Genomic DNA, 13,931 nt, shown 5'->3' on the forward strand with positions numbered 1-13,931 from the left:
AGAACAGTGTTCTGCATACTTGTGAGTTTATTAAGTCAGAGCTCAGTGGATTTGAACATGGGAAAATTGTTGGTGCTCATATGGTGAGTGTTTCCATAACAAAAGTAGCTGGAGTGTTTGGTATTTCAACAGACCCTATACCAAAGATTTATACCACATACAGGGAAAGCAAAAAAACATAATCGATTTGAGTGATCGTGACAGATGGTTGATGAAGAGGATTGTGACAAAAAATTGAAGTTGACAGCAGTAAAAAACACTGCAGAACTGAATGTAATACTTGCAAACCCTGTCAGCATCAAAACAAGATGAAGGGAGCTCCAGAAGCAGGGAATTGCAGGGCAAGCTGTAATTCCAAAACCATTCATCAACGATCGAAATACCTGTAACAGGAAAATGTGCTGCAAAAGCCATAACTCCTGGATTATGGAGAAATGGAAGTATGTCATTTAGTCAGATGAGTCTTGTTTCATATTATTTTCCAACATCTTGCCAAGTTTACATCCTATGAGTGAAACATGGCAGGGGTTCAGTGATTATTGGGGTTGTCATATCGTGGTTTTTCATGAGCCCCATGGTTACTCTGCAAAGTTGTATTACTGCCATGGATTATGTGACCATTCTGGCTTATCAGGTTCATCCCATGGTAGAATGTTTGTTTGCTAATGGTCATGCTTTGTTCCGAGATAACATAGCCCCTATTCACAAAGCTCACATCATCCAGGACTGGTTTTGTGGGAACATGGATGAATTGTCGCATCTCTCCTGGCCATCACAGTCACAGTTCAATATTATTCAGCCTTTACCATCCACTTTGAAGAGACGGGTGCATGATCACTATCCATTTCCATCATTGTTACTTGGACATGCCACTATTTTACAACCTATTGTGTTTTTGGTGTTTCCATATTTTTGTCCACCTCCTGTAGCTGACAGGATATTTTGATAATATGTAACAAAAGCTGAGTGTGACTCCTGGAAAGGTGAAGTTGGATCACTGGATTTGTAAGATTCTTTTTGTGAGAGATCTGTATCTTCACTCGATTTGTTATTCTAAACGCATTTGTATTCACCTCTTTTAGTGCAAGCTGGCATTTACTCAATTTGTCATTTACTTTTGTCTTCTTAATATTACTACCCTCTCATTATTGCTGGAAAACTTTTCTAGCAGCTGTATTTATTTGTCATTGGATTTTGGCCAATTCCTATAGAAAATTGCTTTGGCAGTTTCCTGTGGAGGAACACCTAGCAGATGTATAGACTTGCTTCTACTTTTGTTTTCATGGAGTATTTCCCCAGAACCTTGTTGATATCCAATGCAAACACCTTCTCTTTGAATGCTGATTTAAGACGATGTCATGTTGCGTTTCATGCAACACTTTTTTTTTTTAAATTTTTTTTTTTTTGCTAACCTAATTTCTCAGTTTATACAAGAGCAATGTGGTAGATCGTACATGAGAGGCAGAAAGGCTAGGGACACTGTTTTGTGGGACACAAAGGAATTATTTTTATTGATTACCTTCAAAGTGATAAAACAATAATACCCAACTACTATGCCACTCTTTTCAAACAAATTGCTGAAAAAATGTGTTACATTAGAAATTTTGTCTGCAACAGAAGGAAAAAAGAAAAGATGTAGTATTGTACAGCTTCCATACTTGCCCCTGAGGGCTGAAATATGCTCAATGAAAAATGTTGAACAAACTCCATTACCATCAACAGCAATTATGGTGAAAGTTAATTTATGAACTACAACATTTTTCACTGGCAGGGTGGAGTACCTTCAATTTGCTACCTTATGTATTGAATTTCAACAAGCTTTTTCATATGGGTAATCAGTCAAATTACAGAAACTCATTATAGAAAAGAGTGTAAGGTATAGAGACTATGAGCTTTGCAGGCACAATAAATGAATGTCGGAAAACCAAATATGTAATTGTCATCACAGAGAAATGCAAGCTAATGAATGATTATTTCTTGGAGATTACCTAAATCAAAACATCTTGCACACCATTAATTATCCATGGACTTTTTACACAACATTTTAGGGGTACAACAGGAGACTAATAAGAAGACAATTGTCTTTTAAGTGTAAGGACTCGTACAGTTGTAATGTACAACAGCAAATATTTATGCACCACACACTTGCTGTCTTCCTCATTACTTACTTACTTACTTATGAAAGTTTTTAAATACATATTTTGATACGCAGACTTAAATGTTCAGCCATAAGATCTCTACAGTAGAAACTGGAAAAGATTTTCTTAGAAAATGCCTAAAATCGTTATACCTCGTGTGTCCACATACTTTACAACAGTCAAGTTACAATAATAGAGCAGATTCCTATATCACTGAGAACAGTTAACAAACTTATTTACATTTAAGAAAACACCCATTATATACATTTAACAGCCTGCAAGAGATTTCTACCCAGCATGCGCATACGATATGAGGACATGCAGATACTGAGTTTGATACAGTTTAATTGGGAGGAGCAATCCACAGATGTAGATAATGCAAAAAGTAAAATAAAAAGATGGTATATTTTATTAATTTTTATCCTTCCAGGAACTGCACCACTGTCTTCAAATGGCTTTGATACCTCAAATTATCATTAATTTATCTCTCTTGCTAGATCATGATGTGGATGAAGAGCTACTTTCACCACCACACATATTGGCCAACTACAGATACAGAGATATTGAACTGCTTGACTGTTTCTACCAAATTTGTGCAGAGCAGCGAGTGTTTTCTTTGTGGGCTTTCTTGCTATGGTCACTAACAGATGAAAGCATGGCAACATTATATTTCCTTGTACTCTTTCTTAATTCCGTGAAGCTAGTTGAAATATTCTTTAAATTTCCTTACATGGAGACCATGCAGTTTATCCCAAGGAAAACACAATAGCTGATCCAACAATGATTTTTGTAATTTTAGGCTTAGCCCATGGTGTTTATGAGAAAGGCCAACAATTTACAGCTCCTCAGTATTATGTTTGCAGACAAAATGCAATATATCTGTTGGCATCTCCATTTAACGTTCACTTACGCGGTGGGGTAGGGCACATGATCTACATCTTTAAATGTCATGTTTTTAAGTCATCTACAGATGGAGCTCTATGTTTCTGAGTGTATAAAAATGGATGAGAAGAGCCTGACTGATATCCAAGAGTGTTACACACTTCTGCATCTACTGTGGGTGTTGACACAGGAGCCTGCCCAGTGTTGCTCTTTCCAAATTCAGTCCACATACTCCTATTTTGGCTTTCAACTAGTTTGCAGCCCACAGGGAATGTAGTTATGACTAACATCACCATATCTGTCACCACCACAGTTGCAAGTTCCATCTAACCCCAGCAGCCACTACTACTGCTCCAAGGCCAGCACTCACAGCAGCATTCTAATGCTGTCCTTCCTGGAGACTGATGGAAGCCAATACGTTACCAATGGGGCATCCTAGAGTGATGCCTACTGAGACAGATAATGCTCCTGCAGACATCAAGATGCCAAAGATGAATGGGGAGTAGTGTGGTATCCTTCAAATCCAGTAACAGTATTCCTGCAAGTGGTGAACGCTGAAAACTCATATTGCTACCCCATGTGGCTTTAACTCCTTTTCTGAAGCTCAAAGGGCACTTACAAAAGTCATTGCACTTAGTCTCTTGGTTGGCAGATTCAAGTCTTACAGCTAAAATATATGTAACTTTAGACTTTCACTCAGGCTGTGCTGTGAATTTTATAATGCCCACCTACATTGACACAGCTACAAATTCAGATTTGTTTGCCTTTTACAAGGAATTTTGTACACCATCTACTACATCAAACTACACTAAAACATCCATCCTAGTCGTGGCTACAGACTTGACTGTCTCCATATCTACATTACTACATTTCTGTACTTCTTTGTGACTGATTCGGTCCTACAAATAAATTGTGTGTTGCACATCTGCAATAAACAGAATCTGTCTTCCATACTGTAGCAGTACATATGTTCAGGACACATCTGAAGGATGCAAAGCACACTTTGCTCGAGTGTAAAGGATACATACGAAGGGCTTGAACAAGCAATGCAACACATTTTTTTCTGAAAGCAGGTTGGTTTTATTCAGGCCTCCAATATGCCATATTATTCGCCACTCTTTTGGCTACAAAAGCCTGCTTTTCAACATCATTTCCATACAATGTGATGGCCTTACACCACCTTACTGGGAGGGCTTGTATGTCCACACAGCACCACTCTACTGGTCAACGCCACAGCCAACATCTTGCTGCATCTATAATTTCCTCACCATCCATGTACTGCTTCCCATGGAGTGCAACCTTCAATGGACCAAACGCATGGAAGTTGGTAGGCTGTAGGGTGGATGAGGATGAATAATCCAATGAAGTTGTGCAAGCTCCTCTTGGGTGTGTAGACTTGTGTTAGGCCTTGCACTGTCATGGAGAAGGGGAAGTTGGTTTGCATTTTTGTGGCAATGAACACACTGAATTAGTTTCTTCAATTTCCTGAGAGTAGCACAATACATATCAGAGATGATCACTGTGCTACGAGGGAGGACATCAAACAGAATAACTATTCAGAGTCCAAGAAGACTGTTGTCACGACTTTACTAGCTGAGGGTGTGGCTTTGGACTTTTTGTTTGAAGGAGAGGTGGTGTGATGCCACACCAAAGATTGCTGTTTTCTTTCTGGTTCAAAGTGATGAACCTATGTTTCATCGCCTTTGATGGTATTCGACAAAAAATTGTCATGATCAGCCTTGTAAAACACAAACAATGCCACACCGATGATCCTTCTTTGCTCTCTATGTTCTTCTGTCAGGTGGTGAGGAACCTAGCGGACATACACCTTTGAGTACCAAAAGTGGTGGATGAGTGTGACAGCACTACCAACAGAGACATCCAGCTGAGCACCGAAGTGCTTGATTATGATCCATTGATCACCTCAAATGAGTGAGTCCACACGTCCCAACACTGCAGGAGTCACAGATGTGTGCAACCAGCTGGCACACAGGACGCTGGACAGGTTTGCATAACCTTGCAATGTTGACAGATGCCTCACCTAACGACTGACCATGCTTTTGTTCACTACCAGATCTCCTTAGACATTCTGCAAGTGCCTATGAATATCTACAATGCTCTTCTTTTCCATCAAAAGAAACTCAATGACAGCTCTCTGCTTGGAATGCACCTGCATTACAGATGCCATTTTTAAGGCTATGTACAGTGCCACCACCTATCAGAACTTCACGGAACTATAGAGTCTGAAATGGGAATACTCCATGATGTCCCCACAACAAGTTCTGCATTTTTTCAACCAAAAATGGCTGACAATAAATTTTGTTGCATTACTTATTGGATGCCCCTTATACTTTAAGCCAACCAATGCCCCTATGCCACAGGGTAATACCATAAACTGAAAGGATAACCTTAGTAACCACAATTCCAAACGAGAAGTGGCCATCTACGTAAATGACACACACTATTCTGCACTTATCTGGTCATAACAAACAAACATGCAGTTGCTTTAACAGTTCATATTTGATCCAAGATAATGGTCCAACTGCTACCTTTGTCACCACAAAAACCATAGGGACTAAGTAATCTGGCTTGCAAGTACCCCAGGCATCATGACTTATAGATTTTAATGCATGGAATTTACTATAATGTTGTGCTTCCAAAAGAGAGTAACAGAAATCATAGCTCTTAGAAATTATCTGAGTGCTAGGATGCTTCCATGTCTCCAGAAGTGAATGAGGCAATATTGTCACACTACCTGCTTTCCTACACATAGAAAGTACAGTACATTGCTCAGTAGTTCCAATATTGCATTCACAAGCTGTATGAAGTAAAGCCCCGACATCCTCGCTAGAACCCACAATCAAGGATACTACTCACTTCCAGGGTGGGTTTAGAAGGCGACTAAAGTACAGGCATTACTATGCAGGCAATATCTTTTACATGTATTTTTTAATCCTGAGAATAGTGCTACATAGAAATGCAATATCCTCACAACACTCCAAACATGGAGTCCTTAGCTTCGCAATGATATTTTATATATTAATCCAGTGATTTTCTACCAGACTACTTTAAACAAGATAATCGGGTTCCTCAAGATTCTCTGACAAGTATTACTAAGTCTGTATGAGCCATTAATGGTTTATTATCTGCAGTAAAGCTGTATAATTGAGCAGAACGATCACAACTTGCAACCACCTGCTCCTCTGCAGGTCCAGTGCAAGGGAACAAGCTGCCTAGTGTTCCATAATGAACTCCAGATCTTCATGAGTTTCGAGATCAGTGTCAGGCCTCTGTAAAATGACACATTACTAGAGCTTAAGGTAGAAAAATATACAATTAAAATACCATTAAGACTCTAGCAGTCAAGTATATCGTCTCAGCACTGTAGAAGGGAGAACAGAAGAAGAAGAAGAAGAAGAAGAAGAAGAAGAAGAAGACACCATCAGTCAATAACCTATCCCAAAGTGTTGCTATGGTTTTGTGAGGAGGAAACAGTCTGAAAAAACCTAATACATGCTCGATTCAGGGACGTGACAGTCAAGATGCATAATCAAACCAATAAGAAAACACAGCTGCTATTTACCTCAGTCGCAGACACAGCTGTGAATAAGTGACAGAGGAAGGATACCGACAAAGTTTACAAGCTGGGTAAGCCCTTGGCTTGCAAGGTAGGTGGAGAATCTTCCAGCACAGCTTGACACATAACTACAGTACTTTAAGTGTCAGCAAGAGGTGTATGAGGCAAAATATTCCCACAACTGGGTGATATTTGCACTGGCAACCATAAATGTAGCACTTACACAATGAAGAAGGATGACCAAATAACATGTGCTCGCTGTGGTGGACAACATGTCACAAACTGGAATGACTCCAAACCCTTCTTGGGACGCAGTTGCATTAGTGAGGTGATTGCAGTGACAGATGCCGATGTCAGGAATGACAAGAACAGCAAGCACAGTTGAGAACTGGAAGGACAAGTTGCAAAACTTACTGCTGCAGTGATGTTAAGACACACTCACAACTATTTGCTATCCTCCTGGAGATGATGATGGCACTATGTTTGTGTCACAAAAAAGGTGGCAAGACAGGCAGTTCCTTATTCACCTGTAAGGTGAACACCAGAGATGTCCCCAATAGATTCTCACCTGGAAAATATACACCCCCCCCCCCTCTTTTTTAATAAACATGCAGTCACAATAGAATTACAGTGCCTATATCAACTCATTGAACAGTTCACATATGGACTCAAACAGCCCACCTTCCTGCCTAAGCAGGGAAAACAGTGAAGAATTGTGTGTAGTACTGACCTTTCACAGATACTTTGGTTTTTTTTTCCTTCTTCCAGCCTGTTAATGACCTTACATGAGTTGTAACTGATCATGTATAAAGACTGCTCAGATAGGACGGATTTTAATTTTCCTAAGAAAACATTTATCTTAATTATAATTATCGACATCTTTTAAACATGGTATATACAGGGTGGTTATAATGAAAGTGCAGATACTCACAGAATTTCAATGTGGGCTATAATTATCGTATGGAAGTGTAACTCAGTAGATATGATAATGCGTTTAATGCTGAACCGATTTATGCTGAAAAAGATTAGTTCCGAATTTGTCCACCACGTGCAACTCTGGCTCAGTACAGAATCTCATAGACACCTCTGGTGCTCACATTGAACAAATTGTGTAAGCAGTGGTTAATAATAAAATCAACATTATACTTTTCTTACCTGTCTGAAATTTTCTGCCCACATCCCAATCCTATTTCATTACATATGGAAAAATTTCTATATGTCTTTTTGTATCCACAGCACCAGATTTGCATCTGGAGGCCAAAATTCGATCTAATTTTTTTCCAGTGTAAATTGATTTCACATTAACACTTAGAATATATACCAATTTTCGCTGCCATATGGTAATTAAATCCCTACTGGACCTCTGCAAATAGCTGCACTTTAATTATAACCTTATATGGATATGGTGTCTGTTTTTTCGGACATGTGTGAAAGAACAGACACCACTGATGACCTGCAGCCGCCTAGAACAAAATTAGAATTATATTAATACCTTCAGCTGCTAACGGGGATAGGTGAAAATGTGTGCCCCAACCAGGACTCGAGCCTGGGATCTCCTGCTTACATAGCAGACGCTCTATCCATCTGAGCCACTGAGGGCACAAAGGATAGCGCGATTACAGGGACTATCTTGTGCACGCCTCCCATGAGACCCACATTCTCACCTTGTATGTCCACGCACTACATTCGTAATGTCCCACCCCAACACACTCATTACTCATGGAAGACTTGGAAAGAATGTCTTCCACGAGTAAACACCATATCCATATAAGTATATAGTTCTGGCAACACCGGCCATGACCTCCTTCTTCTGTGCAGATGCACACATATTCTATGAACTCTTACGGGACTTGGTAGGAATATCCTCCACGAGTAATGAGTGTGTTGGGGTGGGACACTATGAATGTAGTTTGTGGACATACAATGTGAGAATGTGGGTCTCACAGGAGGCGTGAGCAAGATAGTCCCTGCAGCCACGCTATCCTCTGTGACCTCGGTGGCTCAGATGGATAGAGCGTCTGCCATGTAAGCAGGAGATCCCGGGTACGAGTCCCGGTCGGGGCACACATTTTCACCTGGCCCTATTCATATATATCAAGGCCCGTTAGCAGCTGAAGGTATTAATATAATTCTAATTTAATTATAACCATATGGTATGTAACTTTGTATGAAGGGACACTGGCCTAAGTCTAAAATTTTTTTGAGTTTTCTGAATTAACCTTACTGAAAAATGTTACACGACTTCCCTAACCAAAAAGGAAAAAGATCTTAAGGCAGTGATTACCTTGAAATGCCTCAGCCACTAACCACAAACCAACTGAATCTACAGCGCTTTTGTGTAATCCCTGCTCAGCTATGGATACGCTGTTTATATCCAGCCAGGCTATCACATATGATAAAATGCTGGTTATGAGTGTCAAAGTGGCATGGAATTTTAATGTCAAGCCAAGACAGCATCGTGAAGTAATCTGAAGTGCAGTAAGGTGTTAATGCATTGTTCTGTCCCTGTGTAAGTATATATTCAATGAACAATGCTATAGCAGTTCTGCACATCTTATCATTTGATGATAAAGTCTCAGTTTGACATCTAAGCATTGTGCTACTTCAACATACACATCCAATGTGATATATGACAATCTTTCCATCAACACATTTGCTAAAGAAAGACCTCAGTCCAACGTGTGTTAACCGTTAACACTGTTCACAATGAGGATTTAAAGTGACAACAGGGACACATGACATCATCTCCACATTTGTTATCTGTGACGGGTGAAATGCCACCTGTCATTTGGTGCTGAATCCTCATCTAGTGTCCCATAAAGACTATTGATCACCAACATTCAGTGTTGTTTCTAATCCTCCAATAGAGCAAAACTTTAGAAATTCAGCAATGAGGCCCTCACAAATCACTCTAACACCAACCCAAAGGAACTTGGTGTAGACTAAACCATGATCCTTAGCCAACAGCTGATAGGTCGTCAGAGAGAGAGAGAGAGAGAGAGAGAGAGAGAGAGAGAGAGAGGGGGGGGGGAGGGAGGGAGGGAGGGAGGGAGGGAGGGAGGGAGGGAGGGAGGGAGGGAGGGAGGGAGGGAGGGAGGGAGGGAGGGAGGGAGGGAGGGAGGGAGGGAGAGAGGGAGGGAGAGAGAGACCATCCTGACAAGTGTACAGAAATAATTTTTGCTGAGGATAAGTTTTGTTATTTACACATTTCATGAAAAGAAAGGAAATCAGGGTTTAGCGTCCCACTGACGAGAGTTAATTTGAGAGGGACCACACATTTGAATATGAGAAAGTTAGGAAAACAAATTGGCCATGTCCTTTGCATCCTGGCTTCCACATTAATCAATTTGGATGGCCAGATAGAATTAAAAACCTGATTTTCCCAAATGAAAGAAAGCCTTACACACTACGACAGCTTGCTGTGTTCTAAACAACAAATTGTATCATGCAAAATATGTCAATTCAATAAAAATTGTTTGTGTATGATAAAAATATGTACTTAAATGATGATAAGCATTGCATCTGTATCTGTTATACAAAGCGCATTACAATTGTCTCTGTCCTACATACACAGAAAAGTTATCAGCATTTTAAATCTGAATATGACAATATGCCGCTCGGAGCATCACGTAATTAACAAGCAGATTCCAATAGGGAATAACTACGTTATAGCTCCCTACTCTTCAAAGAAAGTACTTCAAAAAACTCAGGCCTGAAATATCATCAGCAGTCAGAGGCAAATATCTTACACATAAGTCCCAGTATGTTAGTTCAGTACAATACAGTATTGTGAACAGAACAGTGGCACAAAGCTTCAATGTACTGAAAGAAAGTCTTGTTGAAGATTCCAATAGTTGCTATGATGAAGCACTTTACTTTGCTACCAGTTTTGATCATGACCATTCAACTTCTGACATCACAGATGAATCTGTGTCATATGCCTCAGGTGGCTGAGCATTATACCATATGATCATAACTGGTAGCAAAATAAAGTAATTTATATCAGCAGACAATAGTGTTTACTACATGCCCTTCTGTAAATACCAAAAGTAATTAATATTTTGGGACACCAGTAAGCTGCTCAGTGAATACAATGATCAATGACAACTAGTTTCTGTTCATACCCACATAATACAGGGCAGTATAGCAAAAACAAACAGGAGTTTATACAGGCAGCGTACAGTGTATGTGAAATGTAGGATAATATCATACATTGGTTCGATATTATAACATATAAAAAAAGTGCTCTAGTAAATATCATTATTCCTACTTTTTAAAAACTTATAAGATCAGTTTTCTGCAGGTCAACTGAACCTACCAGTGCTGAACAACAGCTTAGTACTTTGACATAATGGTGAAGTGGCACTTAACGTCATACACTTGCACACAGAAAGAGAGCGGAAAACTGATATTTTCTTTGCATCTATATTAGTTGTTGGAATGTAGGTTTTAGTGAGAGACTGATCTGTAGCGAAGCACGAGGTATAGGTTAAGCAGGAAGGGGACAATCTGGTCATGTGTTGGCGAAGCCAATGAAAGTGAATGTAAAAATCTTAGATGTGGTGAGATAAAGATCTGTAGCTTAGCCCAATGTTCAGGCTAAGTCGAAAGGTGGCTCTCTTACTGTGAGTTGGCAAACCAGTGTACTGAACACTTCAGTTAAACCTTAATTACTGCTATACTTTCCCTGATTCAGTTCCAATGAAGATTAAACACTAAAAGCGAGAAAGAAATGTTGCTAAATTTTTGTTATGAGTTGTTATGGCACATGTTAAATCCCACTGAGGTACCCAGGGAAAGGTGAAATTGAGTACACTTGACAATAAAAATGTATTACAAATCTACAATGAACTATATTAACATAAAGCAATGCAATAATTGGTATTTATTTATTCATTTATTTAATCCATGTGATCTGACAGTACACAATGTGTTACAGATGTCAGACAAAATTTGTTAACATTGCTAAACTCTATTGTGGGTAGATTACGGTATTGTAATACACTCCAACAGACTGACTAAGTTACCTTCACTGAACAGTTCATGTTTTACACTTAAACATAATCAGCAAGATTACTTTTTTAGGTATTCTTTTACACAGTAAAAAAGTGACACAACGAATAGGACTTTACGACTTTACTAAACTGAATGTTGTCTTCAGTAGACTTTATATGTATGGTGAAGTTGTCAAACAGCTGGATGCCCATGTGGAATGTTCCCTTTTGTCAAATTTGAGTGTTTGCACGTAACACAAGCAGATTTGGGTTTATTCTGGTGCTGTGTTTGGTAAAAATACTAACAGCATTAGGAAGTGTGCAATATACTGAGGATCAATTCTAAATTTTGTCACTTCTCAACAATAGCTGACTAAGAATGTTGAATCTCTGAAGATACTCACTTGTGCAAAATGTGTTGTCAGAGATATTAGGGCACTATTAAGTGACTCATGCTGCTCCTCAAGATCTCGCAACCTTTTCTCTTCTGGTGTAAACCTGAAGACAAAAGGAAATTTGTAATTTTCACACTAACTAAGGTAACAGGCTAAAATTTTAAATTCTCAAATGAAGAAATTATAAGTATACTGAAGTAATTTTTCCCCGCATACGTGGCACTTGGGTCAACTAAAATTCAACAATAAGAAAAACAAAAAAATATGCTGAAAGTCGGATAATATATGTATGAGAATTATACTTGAGATACTCAATGCTGGTGGTATACAAATATGCAAGTTTGACAGATGAAACGCTGGATCTACAACATGGTAATGTACAGCCAAGACTCGCTTGTATACATGCTCATATGACATTTCATAATGATGTGGAAAATGCCAGTTTAACATAAATTTTCATTACACACAAAATGTACACACACAAGAATGGGACCAACAACGACTGAAGAGACTCATTCAACATGACAGAAGTGCAACCCTTCCATAAATTGCTGTAGATTTCAATGTTGGGCCATCAACAATAGTCAGTGTGCAAACCATTCAACAAAACATCATCAATGTGGGCGAAGGCCCACTCGTGTATCCTTGAAGACTGCACAACACAAAGCTTTACGCCTTGCCTGGGCTCGTCATTGGACTGTTGATGACTGGAAAAATGCAGACTGGTGGGAAGAGTCTCATTTAAAATTGTATTAAGCGGATGGACATGTACGAGTGTGGATACAATCTCATGAATCCATGGACTCAATGTCAGCAGGGGACTGTTCAAGCTGGTGGAGGCTCTGTATTGGTGTGGGGCATGTGTAGTTGGAGTGATACGGGACCCCTGACATGTCTAAATACGACTCTGACAGGTGACATGTATGATAGCATCCTGTCTGATCACCTGCATCCATTCATGTCCACTGTGCATTCCGGCGGACTTGGGTAATTCCAGCAGGACAATGTGACACCCCACACATCGAGAAGTGCTACAGAATGGCTCCAGGAATGCTCTTCTGAGTTTAAACACTTCTGCTCGCCACCAAACTCCCCAGACATGAACTTTATTGAGCATATCTGGGATGCCTTGCAACATGCTGTTCATTTCAGAAGATATCCCCCCCCCCCCTCGCCGGTACTTTACAGGTTTATGGACAGCCCTGCAGGATTCATGGTGTCAATTCCCTCCAGCACTACTTCAGAAATTAGTCAAGTCCATGCAACACTGTGCTGCAGCACTTCCGCGTGCTCACGGAGATCCTACACGATATTAGGCAGGTGCACCAGTTCCTTTGGGTCTTCAGTGTGTGTATATTTTACACACTATATTTTTCAGTTACTACTTCATATCTAAGATTCATCTGTTGAGCAGAAGGAGTGGTCATTCAGAAAGTTTTTTTTATGTTGGTTGGCATCTGCCAGACTTCTAATGATATTGGGCAAATTGTATTTTATTCATCTCAAGACGTACATTTGCAATCCATTTGGTTTGCAGACAGGAGACATGTCAAAAATTTTTAATACAGTTACAATGAGTTTTACACTAATTAATAATAGCACGACATTAAATAATAGCACTATAAGTATATTTCTTGGAACATGTAACACATTGTATTCAGCTCAAATTTCTAGTCTGTCCTGCATGAATTCATCCACTGAGTAATAACAGATCAGTGTCAGTACCTCATATAGCTTTCTTTCAACTGGACTTAAATTCATCTTCATCAACTTGTTCCCTTTTAATTTATTACAAATTTTCATTCCCATGAATTGAGGTCCCTGGGCATACAGTCTGAGGCAGTGGATGGGGAGAAAAAAAATGTCTTTGTTTCTAGTACCATGCGAATGGACAAAATGGTTTCCCTTAACTAATTCACATCTGCTGTACAAAAATACAATAATC

The 13,931-nt window shown here is 39.4% G+C and overlaps 1 protein-coding gene across 2 annotated transcripts in view; it reads right to left on the bottom strand.

Moving 5' to 3' along the window:
• The window catches only part of LOC126248560 (RUN domain-containing protein 1-like), a 177,681-nt gene that overhangs the window by 157,823 nt on the left and 5,927 nt on the right, over positions 1-13,931 (bottom strand). For both annotated transcript variants that reach the window (XM_049949650.1, XM_049949649.1), the window contains exon 2: positions 11,996-12,089. In XM_049949650.1, the coding sequence (XP_049805607.1) occupies positions 11,996-12,089 (94 nt within the window). The remainder of the gene's footprint in view (positions 1-11,995; positions 12,090-13,931) is intronic.

The sequence above is a fragment of the Schistocerca nitens genome, chromosome 3, assembly GCF_023898315.1.
Source record: "Schistocerca nitens isolate TAMUIC-IGC-003100 chromosome 3, iqSchNite1.1, whole genome shotgun sequence".
Classification (NCBI taxonomy): Eukaryota; Metazoa; Arthropoda; class Insecta; order Orthoptera; family Acrididae; genus Schistocerca; species Schistocerca nitens.